Genomic DNA, 21,846 nt, shown 5'->3' on the forward strand with positions numbered 1-21,846 from the left:
CAGAGAGAGAGTGGGGGGGTAGAGCAACAGAGAGAGAGAGAGTGGGGGGGGGAGCGACAGAGAGGGAGTGGGGGGGGAGAGCAACAGAGAGAGAGACAGTGGGGGGGGAGAGCGACAAAGAGAGAGACAGTGGGGGGGGAGAGCGACAGAGAGAGAGACAGTGGGGGGGGAGAGCGACAGAGAGAGAGACAGTGGGGGGGGGAGCGACAGAGAGAGAGAGAGAGAGAGAGTGGGGGGGTAGAGCAACAGAGAGAGAGAGTGGGGGGGGAGAGCGACAGAGAGAGAGAGTGGGGAGAGAGAGAGAGTGGGGGGAGAGAGAGAGAGTGGGGGAGGAGAGAGAGAGTGGGGGGGGAGAGCGACAGAGAGAGAGGGGCAGAGCGACAGAGAGAGAGAGAGGGGGGGCAGAGCGACAGAGAGAGAGAGAGAGGGGGGGGCAGAGCGACAGAGAGAGAGAGAGGGGGGGGCAGAGCGACAGAGAGAGAGAGAGGGGGGGGGCAGAGCGACAGAGAGAGAGAGGGGGGGGGCAGAGCGACAGAGAGAGAGAGCGGGGGGGCAGAGCGACAGAGAGAGAGAGCGGGGGGGCAGAGCGACAGAGAGAGAGAGGGGGGGCAGAGCGACAGAGAGAGAGAGGGGGGGCAGAGCGACAGAGAGAGAGAGGGGGGGAGAGCGACAGAGAGAGAGAGGGGGGGAGAGCGACAGAGAGAGAGAGGGGGGGAGAGCGAGAGAGAGAGAGAGGGGGGAGAGCGAGAGAGAGGGGGGAGAGCGACAGAGAGAGAGGGGGGAGAGCGACAGAGAGAGAGAGGGGGAGAGAGAGAGAGAGCGAGAGGGGGGGAGAGAGCCAGCGAGAGGGGGGAGAGAGCCAGCGAGAGGGGGGAGAGAGCCAGCGAGAGGGGGGAGAGAGCCAGCGAGAGGGGGGAGAGAGCCAGCGAGAGGGGGGAGAGAGCCAGCGAGAGGGGGGAGAGAGCCAGCGAGAGGGGGGAGAGAGAGCGAGACACACCGACCAGTGAAGGGGAGGGGGGGGGGGCGCGAGGGGGGGAGAGGAATCAAAGAAAAAGTGTTATTTTATGAAAAAGTTGGGTTTTATTCTAAATAAAAGCTTGACCCCGAGGTCACCTGAACCCCGATGTTAGCGTCTCTGCAATAAGCCCGACGTGACCCCGTACCTCCAGCTTCCCAGGGAACAGGCTCTCGAACTTCTTCTGCAGGCTGAAGGTGAAGGTGAGCCAGCCCATGTTAGAGGCCTCTCTGCCCTGCCAGAAATACACCACACACTGGAAGTCTTCCTCTGTCTGCTTCTCCTCCTCCTCATCCTCTTCTTCCTCATCGCCACCTTCATGGTGTTTCCTCTTCTTGCTCCGCTTCTCCTCATCTTCCTCATTGTCTATCGGCACCCAGTACCTGGGGGGGGGGGGGCAGAATGTCAGTGTATGTAATGGGGGCGGCAGGAGGAAGGTAGACTGTAATGGAGTATGTAATGGGGGTAGGAGGGAGGAGGGACAAACCACAAGCAGTTGAGGGGCGAGAGATGATTTAGTCGCTAGATTTAGATTCCCCTGTGCTAACCCCCCACAAGCCTCTCGGGAACCCCTCTGAGCAGTCTCCTTTCTGTCCTCTTTGTCTCCACTGCTCTCAATACTGAAAGGTCTTTCCCTCACTGACCCCCTTTTTTTTTGCTCACTGCTCCAGGAGAGACGGAATCCGGAGGGATTAGTACGGAACCTCCACACGCTGCAGCCTCTCTGATACTTGTAATGCCAGACATGACAAAGCATCCGGTTACGTTAACCAATTAACTATACTGCTTTTGCCTTCATCTTACCATATTACCAATACAAAAAAATCAATACCAGTCTTAACTCTGATCACATAAAGAAGATATAGCAAAGAGTTCGGCATTTAGATCCCGCGCAGAAAGAACAATTATAAAAAAAAATAAAATAAAGTGCCAATAGGATTTTGGCATATTGATATTTTATTTTTTACTCAAGTATTTAACCCTTAACCATAAACCGCGGTCATTACTCTGACATGGTTACTGCTTTGCTAATAAGAATGAAAGAACCCAAGTAAAAGGAGCCCAGCTCTTTCCCTGACCGCGTCCTCCCGGGGGTGCACTCCCTGACCGCGTCCTCCCGGGGGTGCACTCCCTGACCGCGTCCTCCCGGGGGTGCACTCCCTGACCGCGTCCTCCCGGGGGTGCACTCCCTGACCGCGTCCTCCCGGGCGTTACCTGCACAGGAAAACGTAGCGCTCCCTGACCGCGTCCTCCCGGGGGTTACCTGCACAGGAAAACGTAGCAATCCTGGGTGTGAAAATGTCCAAATTCCTCCTCTGGCAGTCGGGCAAATTTCTTCCCCTCCAGGACGAATCCCTCCATCCCGTCCAGGTCCTCATTCCACTCCTCCGTCAGCTGCTCCGCCTGCGTGGGACGTGCGTCAATCACACCCTTCTACCAATCGGAGCTCAGTATTCAGCTTCCACCCTCCCCAGCCCAGACGGGTCTCCTAACAGCTCAACAACTGCTGGTCACCACCTTATAAATCCGCGGCGAGCTCACGGAGCCGCCAGGGAGGGTTGTAATAACGCAGGGAAGCTCTGCTCTGGCAGTGTGTGTGTGTGTGTGTGTGTGTGTGTGTGTATATATGTGTATGTGTGTATATATGTGTATGTGTGTATGTGTATGTGTGTATGTGTGTATGTGCGTATATGTATGTGCGTATATGTATGTGCGTATGTATATATATGTGTGTGTGTATGTGTGTGTATGTGTGTGTATGTGTGTATGTGTGTATGTGTGTATGTGTATGTATGTATGTATATGTATATGTGTGTGTATGTATGTATGTATGTATGTATATGTATATGTGTGTGTATGTATGTCTATATGTGTGTGTGTGTGTGTGTGTGTGTGTGTATGTGTGTATGTGTGTATGTATGTGTATGTATATATGTGTGTATGTGTGTGTGTATGTGTGTGTGTATGTGTGTGTATTGTGACAGAAACCAGGGGATGGTAATAAATTCCGTATATAGGGCTCCCAGGATACTAGACAGTTTCTATCCTGTTTGGCCTGGGAGTGCAGCCTTATAATACATACACTCCATCCCACAGTTTGGCAAGCGCTGGAACTGAGGGATGAGAGATCCAGACCAGAGTTTGTCTGCTGCCTGATTTCTGTCACCTGTCATGCTAATTAGGAATCAGGTATGAAAGACTGATTTCCTGTTTGCTCTGGTCTCCCCACAAGAGCCAGGAGGCTGGAAGGCTGCTGAACTACAGAGGGGAGAAGCCTCTTCCCCAAACAGGTTCAATCTTTCTGTTCATTTGTGTAAGACTGCAAAAGTACCGTGTTTTGATGTTGGAAGTGGAAAAGCCACGTCCAACCCTGAGTCAGGGATATCTAAGTTAAGTTATCGCTCAGGTGAGCAGCTTTTGTTTTGATCTGTTTTCTGTTGTATGCACTGTGGCAGTCTCAGTGCCTGGGACTGAATAAACCAGGCATAGCCTGTTTAAAGGAACAGTACGTGACGCCTCATCATTTAACCTACCCTAAAAGACCGTGTTCTAAACAGTCCCGGACAAACGACGGAGCCCCGGAGTAAGCCGTTTGTCACATATGGTGGAGAATGCGGGCAGAGCACTAGGGGGTCTGCGGGTTGAAGAACTTTGAAAGAAAAAAAAAAAAAAAAAAAAAAGTTTTTTTCATCCTCTGCAAACAAGATGGAAGACGTGGTGGGTGCGCTGGTACGCAATGTCGCTGCCCAGAAAGACGCGAATGAAACCCAGCAACAGCTGTTAATAGCCCAGCAAGAAACTAATGCAAACCAGCAGCAGACGAATGCAGCCCAGCAACAGCTGCTAATAGCCCAGCAAGAGATTAATGCAAATCAGCAACAGGCGAATGCAAACCAGCAACAGGCGAATGCAAACCAGCAACAGACGAATGAAGCCCTGCAAAACGCGATTGCAAACCAGCAAGAGACAAACCGCTTGCTGAGAGAGGAGCAATAGCGGTTCTCTCAGGGCTTACAGCAGGAACTCGAGATCCTGAGGGGGACTATCAGTAACCTTCCACTGGCAGCGGCAGCCCCAGTTCCGAAAATGACCAGGGCAAGCCACTACCTTCAGAAGATGGGACCCTCGGATGATGTGGAAGCCTATCTTCTCACGTTTGAACGCACGGCACAGAGAGAGGGATGGCCAGAAGCTGAGTGGGCTGGTCTAATCGCACCCTTCCTAAGCGGCGAACCCCAGAAGGCTTACTTTGATCTAGAGCCAGCCGAAGCTAACGTCTATGCAAAATTGAAGTTCGAGATCCTCGCCCGCCTCGGCGTAACCACGGCTGTTCGCGCCCAAAGGTTTCACGCATGGTCCTTCACGATGGATAAAGCCACCCGAAGCCAGATGTATGACCTCATCCACCTCGCCCGGAAGTGGCTACAACCCGAGATCAACTCAGCCAGCCACATCGTGGAACGGTTGGTCATGGACCAGTTCTTGAGGAAACTTCCCTCTGCCTTACGCCGTTGGGTCAGTCGGAGTGACCCCCACAATGCGGATGAGCTTGTGGCCCTCGTAGAAAGGTACAATGCAGCAGAAGAGCACCCGCAACCCACAGTCGTGGAGCAACCCCACTACCCGAGGTTCCAGGACTCTTCCAGAGACGGTAAAAGGGTACCGGGGTTAAGGGGCGCTGAAGAGCGGCGACCACCTTCACGCAGCACCAGCAACAGTGGTTCGCACACTAAGGGCAATAGCCAACATGGGGAGCCGGGAAAAGGCTCTAAGTGGGACACAGACTATGTACCTAAATGTGTAAATTGTCATGAGAGGGGCCACACAGCAAAAATCTGCCCACTAAATGATGAGCCCATGCAATGCAACAGCGTGGAACCTTATTCGCTGTTGTCCCAATGTATGGGCCCTAGCCCAGAGGACCCCTTGAATAACCATCTGTGGGCATTTGTAAAGGTTAATGGTAAGAGGGTTCGGGCACTTCTTGACTCTGGGAGCATGGTCACACTAGTGTCCGAATACCTCTTGCCCATTAAGAAGAAACAGGGAAACAGTTCACAAAGAGTGGCAATTTGTTGTATACATGGGGATAATCATGAATATTCCACTGTTGATGTTTTTTTTGAAACAGAGTTTGGTTCTTTAGATTTCAAGGTGGGTATTGTACCCAAACTGGCATATGATGTGTTAATAGGGACCGACTTTCCCCATTTTCTAAAAATGTGGTCCCCCGCTCAGAATAGCGCCCAGAGTTCAATAGCGGACCATAACGAAGTATTAGAAGAAACAAATCCTTTCCCTTTTTCAGAAATGGAGGTTGACGAGGGCCCAAATAAGAAGGGGGAAAAGGAGGAGTGCTGTAAAATTCCCTTCCCCATCACTACTTTGGTAGGGAATACCCCAAATCAAGATGTTGAGCAGACACTTACCACCCCAGAACCGGATAAGACCCTCGCTGACCTAGAGGTCAGTCCTGGGAGTTTTAAGAAGGCCCAGTGGGAAGACCCCACATTAGCGGTAGCAAGGGGAAATATACGGGACCAGAATAGTACTCCTGGCCAACCAGATAGGTCACTTGCTTACCCCTACTTCGAGGTAGAGAACGACCTAGTATATCGGGTTGATAAAAGGAAATCAGTTACAACTAAACAATTGTTGGTACCACGGACATTCCGTAACGTAGTATTACACCTCGCACATAGTCATCCATTGGGGGGACACCTAGGGGTGGAAAAGACAAAAGAAAAGGTTCTCCGAAGCTTCTATTGGCCTGGGGTTCTGGCAGAAATTACGAATTATTGTTCCTCATGCCCAGAATGTCAGATCACCGCCCCGTTCAAGGCGTACCGCAGCCCATTGGTACCCCTTCCCATAATAGAGGTACCATTTGACCGGATTGCTATGGATCTAGTAGGACCCCTAATAAAGTCTGCTAGGGGACATCAGCATATATTGGTAATATTAGATTATGCCACCCGATATCCGGAGGCAGTTCCCCTACGTAGCACCTCAGCTAAAAACATAGCAAAAGAGTTAGTAGTTCTGTTTTCCCGGGTCGGGATTCCTAAAGAGATTCTATCTGACCAGGGAACACCATTTATGTCCCAAGTAACAAAAGAGCTATGTAAACTCCTAAAAATCAAGCATCTCAGAACCTCAGTCTATCATCCACAAACAGATGGTTTAGTGGAAAGGTTCAATAAAACCTTAAAGAGCATGTTACGGCGGGCGGTTGATAAAGATGGGAAAAACTGGGATTGTTTGTTACCGTACCTGTTATTTGCCATTAGGGAAGTTCCCCAATCATCCACAGGCTTCTCCCCGTTTGAACTATTGTATGGCCGACACCCAAGGGGCTTACTGGATATAGCCAAAGAGACTTGGGAACACGAGGTTACCCCTTACAGAAGTGTAATAGAGCATGTTGCCCAGATGCAGGACCGCATTGCTGCAGTCCTACCCATAGTGAGGGAACACATGGAGAAAGCTCAAGAAGCACAGAGGAATACGTATAATAAGGGTGCTAGGGTCAGAATTTTTTTTCCAGGTGATAGGGTACTAGTTCTGGTTCCCACCGTGGAGAGTAAATTCCTTGCTAAATGGCATGGGCCATATGAGGTCTTGGAAAGAGTGGGAGAAGTAAATTATAAGGTAAGACAGCCAGGTAGGAGGAAACCTGAGCAAATTTACCATATAAACCTACTCAAGCCCTGGAAAGATAGAGAAGTCTTGTTAACCCTAGTACCCCCAGGTCCGTCAGAGAATCAAGAAACTGACCCAGAGGTTAGCATAGCTGAAACCCTGTCTGTTCATCAGAAACGAGAGGTTCAGAATTTAGTGAGAAGAAACAAAGAAATCTTCTCTATACGGCCAGGTAGAACTAGCGTAATTGAACATGACCTAGTCTCTGAACCAGGGGTCCGAGTTAACCTTAAACCGTACCGAATCCCAGAGGCCAAAAGAAAGGCTATAAGTTTAGAGGTTAAAAAAATGCTAAAACTAGGTGTAATTGAGGAATCCCAAAGTGGGTGGAACAGCCCTATAGTCTTAGTCCCAAAGCCAGATGGTACAACAAGGTTTTGTAATGACTACCGGAAACTAAACGCGGTGTCAAAATTTGATACTTATCCTATGCCCAGGGTAGATGAACTTGTAGAGAGACTGGGCAAAGCCCGATATCTCACAACCCTAGACCTAACAAAAGGGTACTGGCAGGTTCCCCTCACAGAAAGGGCAAAAGAAAAGACAGCCTTCTCAACCCCAGACGGCCTCTTTCAGTATAAGGTGTTGCCTTTTGGCTTACATGGAGCTCCCGCCACATTCCAAAGAATGATGGATAAAATTTTAAAACCACATGCTCGGTATGCTGCCGCCTACCTGGATGATGTGGTAATCCATAGTGAAGATTGGCAATCCCACCTTCCAAAGGTCCAAGCTGTGCTTGACGCAGTCCGGTCTGCTGGACTAACTGCTAACCCCGCTAAATGCACTATTGGTCTGGAGGAGGCCAAGTATCTGGGATATTCTATTGGCAGAGGTTTACTCAAACCCCAAACACTCAAAGTGGAGGCGATACAAAATTGGCCAAGACCAGTTACAAAAAAACAAGTAAGGACTTTTTTGGGGTTAATTGGGTACTATAGAAGGTTTATTCCCAATTTTGCAACTAAGGCAACCCCACTAACTGACCTCACAAAAGCAAGAGGACCGCTAATGGTAAAGTGGTCCCCCGAAACCGAACAGGCCTTTAGAAGCCTGAAAGAAGCTCTCTGTGCCCAACCAGTGTTGGTCACACCTGACTTCTCCAAAGAGTTCGTAGTCCAAACCGACGCATCTGAGGTTGGGCTGGGGGCTGTACTCTCCCAGGAGTCTCAAGGTGAGGAGCACCCCATCCTTTATTTAAGTAGGAAACTAAATCCCCAGGAGAAAAATTACTCCATAGTAGAGAAAGAGTGTCTCGCAATAAAGTGGGCTGTAGAGACGCTCAAATACTACCTGTTGGGGAGAAAATTCCGGTTGGTCACAGATCATGCACCCCTTACCTGGATGTGTCAAAACAGGGAAAAGAATGCTAGAGTGACCAGGTGGTTCCTAAGCCTACAACCCTTTAAATTTTCTGTGGAACACAGGTCAGGGCACAAACATGGCAATGCTGACGGGTTGTCAAGGATGCACTCCCTAATATCCATGGTCGCTCATCCCTCGAGGTCTGAGCTGGGGGGGAGGATATGTGACAGAAACCAGGGGATGGTAATAAATTCCGTATATAGGGCTCCCAGGATACTAGACAGTTTCTATCCTGTTTGGCCTGGGAGTGCAGCCTTATAATACATACACTCCATCCCACAGTTTGGCAAGCGCTGGAACTGAGGGATGAGAGATCCAGACCAGAGTTTGTCTGCTGCCTGATTTCTGTCACCTGTCATGCTAATTAGGAATCAGGTATGAAAGACTGATTTCCTGTTTGCTCTGGTCTCCCCACAAGAGCCAGGAGGCTGGAAGGCTGCTGAACTACAGAGGGGAGAAGCCTCTTCCCCAAACAGGTTCAATCTTTCTGTTCATTTGTGTAAGACTGCAAAAGTACCGTGTTTTGATGTTGGAAGTGGAAAAGCCACGTCCAACCCTGAGTCAGGGATATCTAAGTTAAGTTATCGCTCAGGTGAGCAGCTTTTGTTTTGATCTGTTTTCTGTTGTATGCACTGTGGCAGTCTCAGTGCCTGGGACTGAATAAACCAGGCATAGCCTGTTTAAAGGAACAGTACGTGACGCCTCATCATTTAACCTACCCTAAAAGACCGTGTTCTAAACAGTCCCGGACAAACGACGGAGTCCCGGAGTAAGCCGTTTGTCACAGTATGTATGTATTTGTGTGTGTGTGTACTGTGTATGTGTATGTGTATGTGTGTGTGTGTGTGTGTGTGTGTGTGTGTGTACTGTGTAGGTTCCGTTACTGCTTCCCTAGCAATGTGTGAGCACTGTCTGCCGACCGGTCGTGTCCTGGATCACACACGGCTAGGGAAGCACCCTGCGTTTGGGTGAATTTGCCAGCTTTTTCGGTATTCTATCCCTCCACTGCCCCCGGGTTCTGACCTCGGAGAGCGGCATGGGCGGCTGACGCGGGAGGAAGAGTGCGGTCAGGTCGGCCTTCATCTGGTCTTTCTTCTCTGCGTCCTTCTTCACTTTGCCCATCAGCCCCTCGCTCTTCAGCACGGTCTCTGCGTTCCGGGTGTAATCCACCTTCAGGACGTCGTCCCAGTTCCTGAACTTCGACTTGAACACCTGGGAAAGGGGGAAATGGGCCTTAAACTCCCGCCGCTGCCCGTAACCCGCTCTACATTTAACGCTTTCCCTGCCGGAGGGGGCTAGCGCAAGAGTGGAGACATGATTAGAACGCAATGAGTTGCAGGCTGCTCTTGTGGCAAAAAGGGGATGAATACAGCACTGTAGTTACGCTCTCTGCCCGCCAGGGGGCGCGCGTTACCTGGCACTCCGTCCCCTCCAGGTTCCTGATCACCATAGCGTGTTTGGGTCGGTGCAGCATCCCGCACACCTCCTGCCCCAGCTTCAGAGCGGCCGCCCGGACCAAGCGGGAAGACTTCCTGCCGATCCAGATGAAGACGTCCGAGTGGCAGTCCAGGATGTACACGCACTTGGTGTCCAGCAGGCTCTGGAGCTGTGAGACAAAGAGGTATGACAAGGGGCGCCGTGGCACAGAGTGGCACGACCGGGCGCGCCATGGCACGGAGAGGCACGACCAAGGCATGCCATGGCACAGAGAGGCACGACCGGGGCATGCCGTGGCACAGAGAGGCACGACCGGGCGCACCATGGCACAGAGAGGCACGACCGGGCGCACCATGGCACAGAGAGGCACGACCGAGGCATGCCATGGCACAGAGAGGCACGACCGGGCGCGCCATGGCACAGAGAGGCACGACCGGGGCATGCCGTGGCACAGAGAGGCACGACCGAGGCATGCCGTGGCACATAGAGGCACGACCGAGGCATGCCGTGGCACAGAGAGGCACGACCGAGGCATGCCATGGCACAGAGAGGCACGACCGAGGCATGCCATGGCACAGAGAGGCACGACCGGGCGCGCCATGGCACAGAGAGGCACGACCGAGGCATGCCGTGGCACAGAGAGGCACGACCGAGGCATGCCGTGGCACAGAGAGGCACGACCGAGGCATGCCGTGGCACGACCGAGGCATGCCGTGGCACAGAGAGGCACGACCGGGCATTTATTCTTTGTTACTAATCCATATACTCCCTTATTTCTATATAAGGGACAAGGAAACGGGGCACAAATAGACCTGGAACTCCTATCGAGGGCCTGTTTGCTAGGGAAATGTTAAAGTTGCTGGGGGAAGTATATAGCGATACGCTGTATTGTCATACAATGCCGCAGGACGAGTGTGGGAAGGAAGTTACGGTTTCTCACCAGCCTCATCTCGGGCGCCAGGTCCATCTTGGGCCTCTTCTTGTGTTCCACGGAGATCTTGTAGTTGATCTGCGGCAGCTCTAGGTAGCCGAGACCGAGCCCGACCTGGGGACAGGGGAGATCACAACCATGACATTGGGGGGGGGGGGGGGGCTACATGTGGCCCTGCACTTAGATTGTAAGCTCTCCGGGGGAGCGACTCCCTGTCCTGTGGTTTTACAGTCGATGCACTTTGAATTGCCGGCATGCCACAGCCCGTTCCGCAGAGCGCCACGTATATTGTGCTCGGTGAATACAACTATACATACAATTAACCCCTTTGCTGCCAAAATGACCTGCATCAAACTCCAGTCCTCAAGCCCCCCCAACAGGTCAGGTTTTCAGGATATCCCAGATTCCACAGGTGGCTCAATCAGAGGCTCAGTCGAAGACTTCACCACCTGTGCCGAAGCTGCCACTGATTGAGCCACCTGTGCGGAGGTGGGTATATCCTGAAAACCTGACCTGTTTTAGGGGGGAGGAGGAGCTCTTGAGGACTGGAGAAGAGCCCCTTGCCTTAATAGGTATAGTGAAAAACAAAAAATGTAACTGGCCAATTCTGCAGCCAAAGGAAGACGCGGTATCGTCAGCCCGGGTCACAGGTACATTTGAAGCGCCGTGTAGCACAGTCTGTGTTAGGCTGCGATCAGGGTGCTTACTACGAGACAAGCGCGCTTACGTACGCGCGCATGATCGGAACAATGACATGGTTTTCAATGAACCATGTCAGGTTGCAATGTCTTGTGGCGGCAAAGTACAGCGTTGTCGCTGCGACATTTTGCCGCTACATCCGAAATTGATTTTTTGGGGCAGCAGTCGCGTCACGTGAGCTGGTTCACGCAGCCGCAGCATGCACCCTGAACTCGGCCTTAGGCCGCGGTTTTAGTGCGCGCGCCGGGAACAGAAGGCCGCGCCTCTGTGACGCAGGACATAGAGCGTCCGGCTTTTCAAAATCCAATAAAAAATAAAAATTTGCGCCATGTGTGCGGTTCAGCCAATGAGGGCGAACCACTCACGTGACGTCCCGGCCACTCCAGCCTAGTGCATGTGTCACCCGCACACGCCGCAACTATAAATCGCGGCCTTATACTGTACCCGTGCATGTTAATGTCACTTTATTCTTCCCCCCGCAGCATGAGCTTTATAAACTATCAAGTTGCGTAATAAATACGTATTTATTAAAGGTTTTACATTCCATGCACCGTGCCACGCCGTGCCACGGCCCGTTCCGCAGAGCGCCACGTATATTGTGCTCGGTGAATACAACTATACATACAATGAACCCCTTTGCTGCCAAAAGGACCTGCAGCAAACTCCAGTCCTCAAGCCCCCCCAACAGGTCAGGTTTTCAGGATATCCCAGCTTCAGCACAGGTGGCTCAATCAGTGGCTTAGTCAATGACTGAGCCACCTGTGCTGAAGCTGGGACATCCTGAAAACCTGAACTGTTGGGGTGGGTGGGGGGTCTTGGGGACTGGAGTTGATCCCCCCTGTGCTATAGGACGCATTATATAATGCCACATTACACCTGCCAGGGCTGGGAGGACAGACAGTGTCTGGTTAACGACGTGCAGCTGATGTAAGGACGCACAGCAGGGAGCACACTACAAGCGCTGCGGGACATGTCCGGTGACAGCGTGTCCTTGTAGAGTTTGGGGCGCGGCGGCTGGAAGTCGTCAGGGACGCTGCGTTTAATCTCCGTGGGCTGCCCCCCCCAGCACCTCCCAGAACTCGGGGGTCTCCTGGTCTTGGGCGAGCACCGTGATCTCCGTCTTCCCCTTCCGCTCGTTCTTATTGATCTTCTCCGCAAACAGCCTGAGCAAGAGGTGAAACAAGGCAGGTGACCCTCATATACAGGTGTGTGGGCTCTCCTGTACAGGTGTGCAAGAGACCCTCATACAGGTGTGTGTGTGTGACCCTCATACAGGTGTGTGTGTGTGTGTGTGACCCTCATACAGGTGTGTGTGTGACCCTCATACAGGTGTGTGTGTGTTGACCCTCATACAGGTGTGTGTGTGTGACCGACCCTCATACAGGTGTGTGTGTGTGTGTGTGTGTGAGAGACCCCTCATACAGGTGTGTGTGTGTGAGTGTGTGTGTGACCGACCCTCATACAGGTGTGTGTGTGTGTGTGTGAGAGTGACCCTCATACAGGTGTGTGTGTGTGTGTGTGAGACCCTCATACAGGTGTGTGTGTGTGTGTGTGTGTGTGTGAGAGACCCTCACACAGGTGTGTGTGTGTGAGACCCTCATACAGGTGTGTGTGTGTGTGTGTGTGTGTGTGTGTGTGTGTGTGTGTGTGTGTGTGTGAAAGACCCTCATACAGGTGTGTGTGTGTGTGTGTGTGTGTGAGAGACCCTCATACAGGTGTGTGTGTGTGTGTGTGTGAGAGACCCTCATACAGGTGTGTGTGTGTGTGTGTGAGAGACCCTCATACAGGTGTGTGTGTGTGAGAGACCCTCATACAGGTGTGTGTGTGTGTGTGTGTGTGTGAGAGAGACCCTCATACAGGTGTGTGTGTGAGAGAGACCCTCATACAGGTGTGTGTGTGTGTGTGTGAGAGAGACCCTCATACAGGTGTGTGTGTATGTGTGTGTGTGACCCCATACAGGTGTGTGTGTGTGACCCTCATACAGGTGTGTGTGACCCTCATACAGGTGTGTGTGTGACCCTCATACAGGTGTGTGTGTGTGTGTGTGTGAGAGAGACCCTCATACGTGTGTGTGTGACCCTCATACAAGTAGGTGTGTGTGTGTGTGAGAGACCCTCATACAGGTGTGTGTGTGTGTGTGTGTGTGTGTGTGTGAGACCCTCATACGTGTGTGTGTGACCCCTCATACAGGTGTGTGACCCTCATACAGGTTAGGTGTGTGTGTGTGTGTGAGAGGACCCTCATACAGGTGTGTGTGACCCTCATACAGGTAGGTGTGTGTGTGTGTGAGACCCCCACACACGCAGGGGTAAGCCCCGGCTTGTACGGCGCAGTGAGCCAGCTGGTGTTAGTGGCCTGTAAAGATGTGGTCAGGTTCTTACCTGGCTTTAGTGGTGTTGCTCAGCGTGGCCTGAGCCCCCCTCCAGATGTAAATGTCCGCGCCGTGATCCAGCATGTACACAAACCTGACAAACAGTGGCAAGAGCGTGAGACCTCGGGGAGGACACGGACGTGGCCCTAGCAGAGCGTGTGAATGGTGTTTGAGGTGGAAGCACATACCGGGGGTCCAGGGAGGAGGATTTCAGGGGCGCTGGCTCCAGCTTGATGTTTTTCTTGCCATAGATCCTGTACAGCCTGCAGGGAGAGGGCAAGAGGAGGGCGAGAAGTATAAAGGGAGCGGACCCCTGTACGCCACGCGCGCGCGCCACACACACACACACACACACACACACACACACACACACACACACACACACACACAGTAACATCTATTTGTTTTCCAGCGGCCACAGCACAAAGCATTCTGCTGGTTCGTTTGATCTGACCACTCTATAAAGTCTGCAATAGGAGGAGAAAGAGAGAGGGAGAGAAAGAGAGAGGGAGAGAAAGAAAGGGGGAGAGAGAGAGAGGGAGAGAAAGAGAGAGGGAGAGAAAGAAAGGGGGAGAGAGAGAGAGGGAGAGAAAGAAAGGGGGAGAGAAAGAGAGAGGGAGAGAAAGAGAGAGTGAGAGAAAGAAAGGGGGGGGAGAAAGAAAGGGGGGGAGAAAGAAAGGGGGGGAGAAAGAAAGGGGGGGGAGAAAGAAAGGGGGGAGAGAAAGAAAGGGGGGAGAGAAAGAAAGGGGGGAGAGAAAGAAAGGGGGGAGAGAAAGAAAGGGGGGAGAGAAAGAAAGGGGGGAGAGAAAGAAAGGGAGAGGGCGAGGGAGAAAAAGAGAGGGCGAGAGAAAAAAAGAGAGGGCGAGAGAAAGAAAGAGAGGGCGAGAGAGAAAGAAAGAGAGAGGGCGAGAGAAAGAGAGAGAAAGACACACACTTCGGTAATACACATACAATTGTAAGGCTCCTTGTGCCTGTAACTTGCACTACCTCCTGCACTGAATACACTGCCAGCGCTGTGAGAAATAAACACTTCTCTTACAATTACCAACATTGTAGACTGCAGTTGCTTGTGAGCGAGTACCCTACGCCTGCAGTGCCTGCATAACGCGACACCGACAGAGCTATATATAAATACATTGCTTTCATTATCCCCTTTAATTCCTGGTCTGCAATGTGCTGACACAGCCTCTCTAGCAGCAGACAGTCATGTCGCGGTTCTGTTCCCAGCCCTCACCTGGTGATGTACTGTGCATCCTCCACAGTATAAAACCCACTGGCCGATCCGCCTTCTATGTAGGAAATCTCATTGTCAAAAACCTGCCGGAAAACAGGTGGAAAGTCAGAACCAGGGGGTGTATTCAGAACTTGTTCAGTACAACAGCCCTCAATGGACGCTGGAGCAGACACACACACACCCACACACACACACACACACACACACCCCCCCCCCCCCCCCCCCCCCCCCCCCCCCCCCCCCCCCCCCCCCCCCCCCCCCCCCCCCCCCCCCCCCACTGCTGGATGAGCCTCCCCAATGATCTTCCACGTATTGCGGTTGCAGTCTCTCTCCAGGTTGCACCAACACTTTCCGATTTCATCTTCCCATCTTCCCTTTGGGCGTCGTCTTGGTCTTAGCCAGTAGAGTACCATATTTGTCCAACAATGGTCATTTCTTCTTGCAATGTGTCTATCCCACTACCATTTTAATGGCTTCACCCATGCGATGTCACAGAACTTTGTTTTGTTTCGAACACATTCTTTTTCCCGTCTCTTCTGGGTAATACCCCGCATGCACCCCTCCATACTTCTTTGCGTTGTTCGAAGCTTCTGAATTATCTTCGCCTTTATGCTCACTGTTTCACAGGCAAAATACACTGGTCCCTTGAACGATTGTCTTGTTGCTTACAAATCCCATCTTCATTCTCCTGTTGATGTCATTCAAAAGGTTCCCATCCACTGTTACTTGCTGGCCAAGGTAGACATAGTCTTCGATGTCTTCTAGTTTTAGTTCATTTATTTTTATCTTTGCAGACTTAACACATGTGTTGAACATCACTTTGGTTTTGCCGAGGTTCATATGGAGGCCCACCTTCTTACTTGCTTCAGCGAGTTCCCCAATTTGTTGCTGGAGGTCTTCTGGCAAATCATAGGTGACAAACATTCACCGTTGATTTTGATTCCTTTTCACCCAAACCAATGTCACGAACAATTCTAGTGTTGCCGTGAAAAGCTTTTGTGAAAATTCTAGTGTTGCCGTGAAGCTTTTTCTCCCTGCCGCACTCCCTTGCTGATCCTCATCTTGCATGTATCTTCATAATAATAATAGGCATGTTCTTGTATAGCGCTGTTAGTTTTTACGTAGCGCTTTACAGAGACATTTTGCATTCACAGGTCCCTGCCCCGTAGAGCTTACTATCTATGAGTTTGGTGCCTGAGGCACAGGGAGATAAAGTGACTTGCCCAAGGTCACAAGGAGCCGACACCGGGAATTCAACCAAGTTCCCCTGCTTCACACTCAGTGACAGTCAGTGTCTTTACTCACTGAGCCGCTCCTTCTCTCATGTAATGGTTGATGTGGCCTTCTCGTAAATGTTGCTTATAATATCAATGTCCGTATCTTCAACTTCGTCTTCTTCTTCTAAATTCTTTATTTGTAATCCCCATCTTTATAACAGTTAACATATACAATACAACTCACACAAAATAAACATATCACAGGTTTACACTCTGCACTTCATACTCAGCAATACTCAGGCCTAACAAAATTGTCCTAAACTGGAACAACCTGAGGCCTGGGACCCGCTGCGCTCGGTGGCGCGGGCAGCCGCGTGAGCGCTCCCCACCAGCAGGGGAATCCTCCCGAGCTGGTCCCAGTCCCCACTCGCTGACGGCTCACTACGCACTGTGACGTGTCAGCCGCCACGGGATTCAAGAAAATTGTGATCCCGAGCGGCGACGCATCACGTGGTGCGCTGATGAGCCAATCAGCGGTGGGGGGCGGGAGCTGTCAGGAAGCAAGGTAGGAGGTGTGTGTGTGTGTGTTTTTTCTTACCTTCCAGAAGCAGCCCGAGCCTGTGGAGGGAGGGGGGGGGGGTGGAAGAGTAGCGGGTCCCTCCGCTCAAGCCTTCCACTCCCGCCCACCTCCAGCCCCGGCTCCCCCTCCCTACAGACCACATATCGCGGTCTGTGTCTGTCAGCGCCCCGCCTGTCTGCATTGCGGGCGCGCTGACTGAGGGAGCGGAGCCTTAGCCTAAGGAACGATGCTACAGAACTCAGCATCACTTCCCCATAATCCAGGGGGGCGCAAACTTTTTTCCCTGCACCCCCTGCCGTTGGTCACCTCACCCCCACTTACCTCGGCGTCATGACATGTTGTCATAGCAAAGTGACGACACATGACGCCACGTTGCCATGGCGACGCGTGTGGAGCCATGGTAAGTAAAGTTTTACTGAGGCCCTGCAGCTCCCCCGGCACTTAAGTGCATTCGGGAAGCTCGCGAGGCCTCTGTAAACCGCGCGCCCCCCCGCAAGCAGTCTCGCGCCCCCCCAGTTTACACCCCGCTGCCATAATCAATCGTAACACAAGGAGTAGACAAAATTGCATAATATAATATGACCTCGGTCTTCTCAATGCATTTAGAACCTCTGAGGTGTACACAGAATAAAATGCTTCTTTCGGAACCTACAAACCCCGAGCCGAGTGTTAGATCGGATTCATTACTTCGGGAAATCACTTCTCGTACCACTTGGATGTGGCCCTTCATATTGTATCCTCTGCAAAATCCCGCTGGTGCACGAGGCTGGGCGCAGGTCGGGATCTGTTGCAGCTGATTAGCGAGAATCTTTGTACAAATCCTCTGATTGGAAGCAGACTGACGGCTCTGTAGATGTTGAGGTTTTGTCTCTTTTCTTACATCATTGCTCTGGGATTCTCCGGTTTTTAAGCAGCGTATAAAGAGGTTTGCAAGGAATTTCTCTTCTTCCCCAGCTTCTTTGAAGATGTGAGTTGTAATTCCATCTCCCCCGGGACCTTCCCATTCTTTAGGGATTGTATCGCTGCTTCTTCTGGAAGGATACATGGTGCAGTCATTGGTGGTCTCTTCTCGCTCGCCCTGTGGGATCACGCCCTGTGTTCTAGTACAATTTATTTTGGAAGCACGCGTTTTTTCTTGTGTGATGCATGTCCAAATAAAGTAATATCTTTATGTTTATCTTTTCCTGTTTTTCTTGTGCTGGTAAAACATTTTATTTTTGGAATGTTAACCGTTTATATACTTTTGTACCATGCACTTTCAGTCCTCAAAGCAGAACCTTCATCAGGGTGGAAGTAAGAGGCCGAACGTTGGATACTGTGCAATACACTATTTTTGATTTAACCTACAACGTGCTGCCTCTTTCTTTGCTCCGAGCCACGGGTTATGGCAAGTTATAACTGTTTAATTCCCGAGCTGCCTAATGCCCCCAAGCCACCCTCCCCACGGGACTCTGCCTCTTTCCCCCCCCCCTTCCCATCCCTGCCTCTTCTCTCCCCCATCCTCCCCTCCAGACCCTGCCTCTTCTCCCCCCCCTCCCCTCCAGACTCTGCTCTCTCATCCCCCCACCCCACTCGAGACCCTGCCTCTCCCCCCCACTCGAGACCCTGCCTCTCACCCCCCCACTCGAGACCCTGCCTCTCCCCCCCCCACTCGAGACCCTGCCTCTCCCCCCCCCACTCGAGACCCTGCCTCTCCCCCCCCCACTCGAGACCCTGCCTCTCCCCCCCCACTCGAGACCCTGCCTCTCCCCCCCCCACTCGAGACCCTGCCTCTCCCCCCCCACTCGAGACCCTGCCTCTCCCCCCCACTCGAGGCCCTGCCTCCCCCCCCCCCACTCGAGGCCCTGCCTCCCCCCCCACTCGAGGCCTGCCTCCCCCCCCCCACTCGAGGCCCTGCCTCCCCCCCCCCACTCGAGGCCCTGCCTCCCCCCCCCCACTCGAGGTCCTGCCTCCCCCTCCTCTCGGGGCCATGCTTCTCACCAGGCTGAAACTCCTCACTCTCGCTCCCATCTCCTCCCGGATGTGCGGCCCTCGGCCCCCAGGTTGTTGCGCAGGTTGACAGCGTGGATGGCGGAACAGGCCTTCTTATCCAGTGTGGCCTCCTGCCCGATCCAGTAGTAAATCTCCCAGTGCAACGCGCCGTTGTCATCCAGGAACGTCTGGGGGGGGGGGGGGGGGGGGGGGGGGAGAAAGAGACATTTCAGAATACCGCTTTATATAAATAGGGGGCGGGGGGGGGGGGGGGGAGAGAGAGATACAACTCCCAGAATCCCCTGCTGCTAAGTAAGGATGGTTACCCGCTGGGAGAAACGTAAAATCAACCGAAAGCTAAAAGCAAATGAATCAGGTTTTAAATAAGGAAATGTAAGAGGTGAAGACTCCTTCGCCCTCTCAGTGTATAAGTTCAATATTATTGCTATACAGAGCTCTATACCCCCCCTCCCCCGCCCCCCCCCGGGCTATATTCACCTTCAGCACTATATAGCAGTCAGCCTCATAGAACTTCCATGGAAGGCCTCCTCCACCATGATGGGGATGAAGTTCTCGATCTGCCAGATGGTGACTCCCGGAATCTGCCCCACGTCCTCCGTGAAGAACTCCGAGTAATCCAGCGGAGGCTTCTCCAGGCCCTGTCCCAGCGACGGGTCTTCAGGTCGGTGTATCTCGCGTCGCCGTTCTCCTGCACCTTCTTGTTCTTCTCCCTCCGTCACGTCCGACATCCCCTTCAGCACTTGCTTGGCCTGGTCGTCCTGCGTGGAATCCTTCCGTCTCCGCAGACGCATCTTCCTGGCGGACGAATCCTTTGTCGCACTGCCTGGTGTGGGGGGGGGGGGGGGATAGGGGGGAGGGGGGGGGGGAAGGGGGGGGGGGAGGAGAGGGAGGAGTTGGCGGCTTTTCATACTCAGGCTCGTGAACGCTTAAAAGCGCACTATAAAAAGGAGGTCTAGTGACGCAGTGGGAGGTGTAATGTGCCCACCCCGAGTCTTGACCCCAATCCCTTCAAGGGATTTCTCTGACACACAACCCTCTATGATAAAACTAACGGGCACAGCGGCTTCTTACCCCCCGCGGCAGCCAGCGACAGTAGCAGGAGACGCCCCCGCCAGGCGCAGCTGGTTCTGCAGCGAGAAGTCAATGTTGTAGTACTCTGACTCGCGATCCGCCGGCTTCGGGGGCATAACCAGGCTGGGGTTCTCCCGCACGTCCAGGATCTGTGAGGGGGAGGACGACAACAAGCGGTCCGATCAGGCCGGACATTCGCCGGGAATGGATTGCTTCCGGATTTACAGTGTAGCGAGGTTTATTGCACCGCTCATAACGCAGATTTTTCACAGGACTCAATGGCGGTGATAACGCAGAATATCCTAAAGCGCCAGAGGCTAACATAACCCTGGCTACATCTGTAACTGGTATTAAACACATAGTTACAGTTAAAAGAACAATGACCCTTATTTATTATACTGCAAAACCTTTATATCCCCACTCCGGAGAAGATTGCTGTCCCATTGTTCATTTGGATGGAGCGGATTGAATGGATGCCTACGTGAGATATAGATATACAGCGGGGGCCCCGCTTTTCGGCGATCGCCGATACGGCGGCACCGAGAAGGGGGCCGCCATCTTGGATTCTCAGTCGCGCATGCGCAGAACGGGAGGTTGCGCCCGGCGTGCATGCGCAGACCGTGCGTTGCGCAGACTGTACGTTGCGCGCGCATACTGTAGTTTGCGCGCGCAGACCGTAGGTCGCGCATGCGCAGAACGGCGAAAATGCCAATTTGCGCCTGCAAACAACTGAAAATCGCCGGATCCGCTTTCCTGCGATTTTCACTATACGGCGCGCCCCGCCGTATACCCGGGGCTCTTCTGTATATACACATGCACAGACCGCGTGCCTGCATCACTGTGTGATAACACCAGGCAGGTGTAAAGGACAAACCTCTAGTTCCTTCAGGAAGTGGACAGCCTCGGGCAGCGTCACCAGGCGGTTCTTATTCAGGACCAGCTTCCTTAGTTTGCTGCACCTGCAGGGGGGACAGAAGGGTGGGGAAGGGGCAGGGGGGGGAAGACAGGGTGCAGAGAAATCATTAACCCTGTCACTTCCTGGGATGTGCGATAGGTCAGTACTGTGAGGTTAACTGAATCAGAACCGACCCAGAAAACCGCAGATATTGGGTCTCACACAGAACTCCCACGGAGCACGATAGCTCAGGCACAATGCCTGGCAGTAACCCCACTGCACACGGCCTCTTACCTGCACAGGCTCTCGGGGATCAGTTCCAGGTTATTGTTGGCAGCCATGAACTCCTCCAGGCTGCAGAGTTTGCCGATTCCCGAGGGGATGCCGTCGAAGTCCAACTTGTTGGAGTTCAGATACAGCTTCTTTAGCTTGGCCAGCTTGCAGATGGCGGACTGGGAACCAAGAGGTGAGACCGAGCTTGAACAATGCAGTTCTAATGCATCAGTCACAATGCACAGAGTGCAACACTAACACAGGGACTAGACCTCAAGCCCGTCGCTCCCACTGCAGGGTCAACCAAGTCTGCATTATACGCTGCCCTTAGATTGCAAGCTCTCCGGGGCAGGGATTCCTTTTCCTACTGTGTGTTTACTTGATGCACTTATAAGAATAAAGGGAATTAAAATACAATATCTATTTGGTCACGTGCAATGCACATTCTTGGTGTTATATTAAGCAAAACACACACTGCCCGGAGACAGAAGTGGCTGATGGGTCACTGAGTCAACCTCGCAGCAGGTGCCATCAGGATGAGACAGAAAGGGACCCGTGTCCCACGGAGACGGTCACATACCGGCAGGGAGGTGAGCTGGTTCCGGGACAGGTTCAGGGTCTCCAGCTGAGTCCACTGGTCGATGCACAGGGACAGCTCCGAGATCTGGTTGCTGCTCAGGTTGACACGCTTTAGGTTGGCGAGTGTGTACAGGCACTCGGGGACCCGGGTCAGGTCATTCAAGGACATGTCCACGTCTGGGAGGGGACACGAAGCGAGAGCGAGCGTAAGCCAGCCACGGAAACCAGCGAGAGCCACGTGGGTAGCCAAGGTTCACGTTGCTTAGGGCCAAATAAACCACCGAGCAGAGAGAAGCAACAGCACAACAATACAGTTCTCATTCCGATTGCAAGCTCTTCGGGTCGCCGGTTTGCATTGATTTTATGCCTGGTACTGGGTAAAGGTTGCACTTGGCCTTTTCTATTTGCCTTCTCTGAATGAATATAAACATAGAATGAGCATCTCACACAATTTAGGACTTTAAAGCAGCAGTCCCAGCTGCCG

The 21,846-nt window shown here is 52.5% G+C and overlaps 1 protein-coding gene across 1 annotated transcript in view; it reads right to left on the minus strand.

Moving 5' to 3' along the window:
* Nucleotides 1-21,846, minus strand: part of FLII (FLII actin remodeling protein) — a 42,212-nt gene that overhangs the window by 4,705 nt on the left and 15,661 nt on the right. The window contains 21 exon segments of the mRNA XM_075565902.1: nucleotides 1,164-1,398; nucleotides 2,280-2,419; nucleotides 9,107-9,295; nucleotides 9,498-9,689; nucleotides 10,461-10,564; nucleotides 12,140-12,212; nucleotides 12,214-12,313; nucleotides 13,532-13,615; nucleotides 13,710-13,784; nucleotides 14,756-14,838; nucleotides 18,533-18,573; nucleotides 18,576-18,711; nucleotides 19,022-19,056; nucleotides 19,059-19,184; nucleotides 19,187-19,253; nucleotides 19,255-19,367; nucleotides 19,616-19,629; nucleotides 19,631-19,764; nucleotides 20,490-20,574; nucleotides 20,805-20,962; nucleotides 21,364-21,539. Coding sequence (XP_075422017.1) covers nucleotides 1,164-1,398; nucleotides 2,280-2,419; nucleotides 9,107-9,295; nucleotides 9,498-9,689; nucleotides 10,461-10,564; nucleotides 12,140-12,212; nucleotides 12,214-12,313; nucleotides 13,532-13,615; nucleotides 13,710-13,784; nucleotides 14,756-14,838; nucleotides 18,533-18,573; nucleotides 18,576-18,711; nucleotides 19,022-19,056; nucleotides 19,059-19,184; nucleotides 19,187-19,253; nucleotides 19,255-19,367; nucleotides 19,616-19,629; nucleotides 19,631-19,764; nucleotides 20,490-20,574; nucleotides 20,805-20,962; nucleotides 21,364-21,539 — 2,360 coding nt within the window.

This window comes from Ascaphus truei, chromosome 11 (assembly GCF_040206685.1).
Source record: "Ascaphus truei isolate aAscTru1 chromosome 11, aAscTru1.hap1, whole genome shotgun sequence".
NCBI lineage: Eukaryota > Metazoa > Chordata > Amphibia > Anura > Ascaphidae > Ascaphus > Ascaphus truei.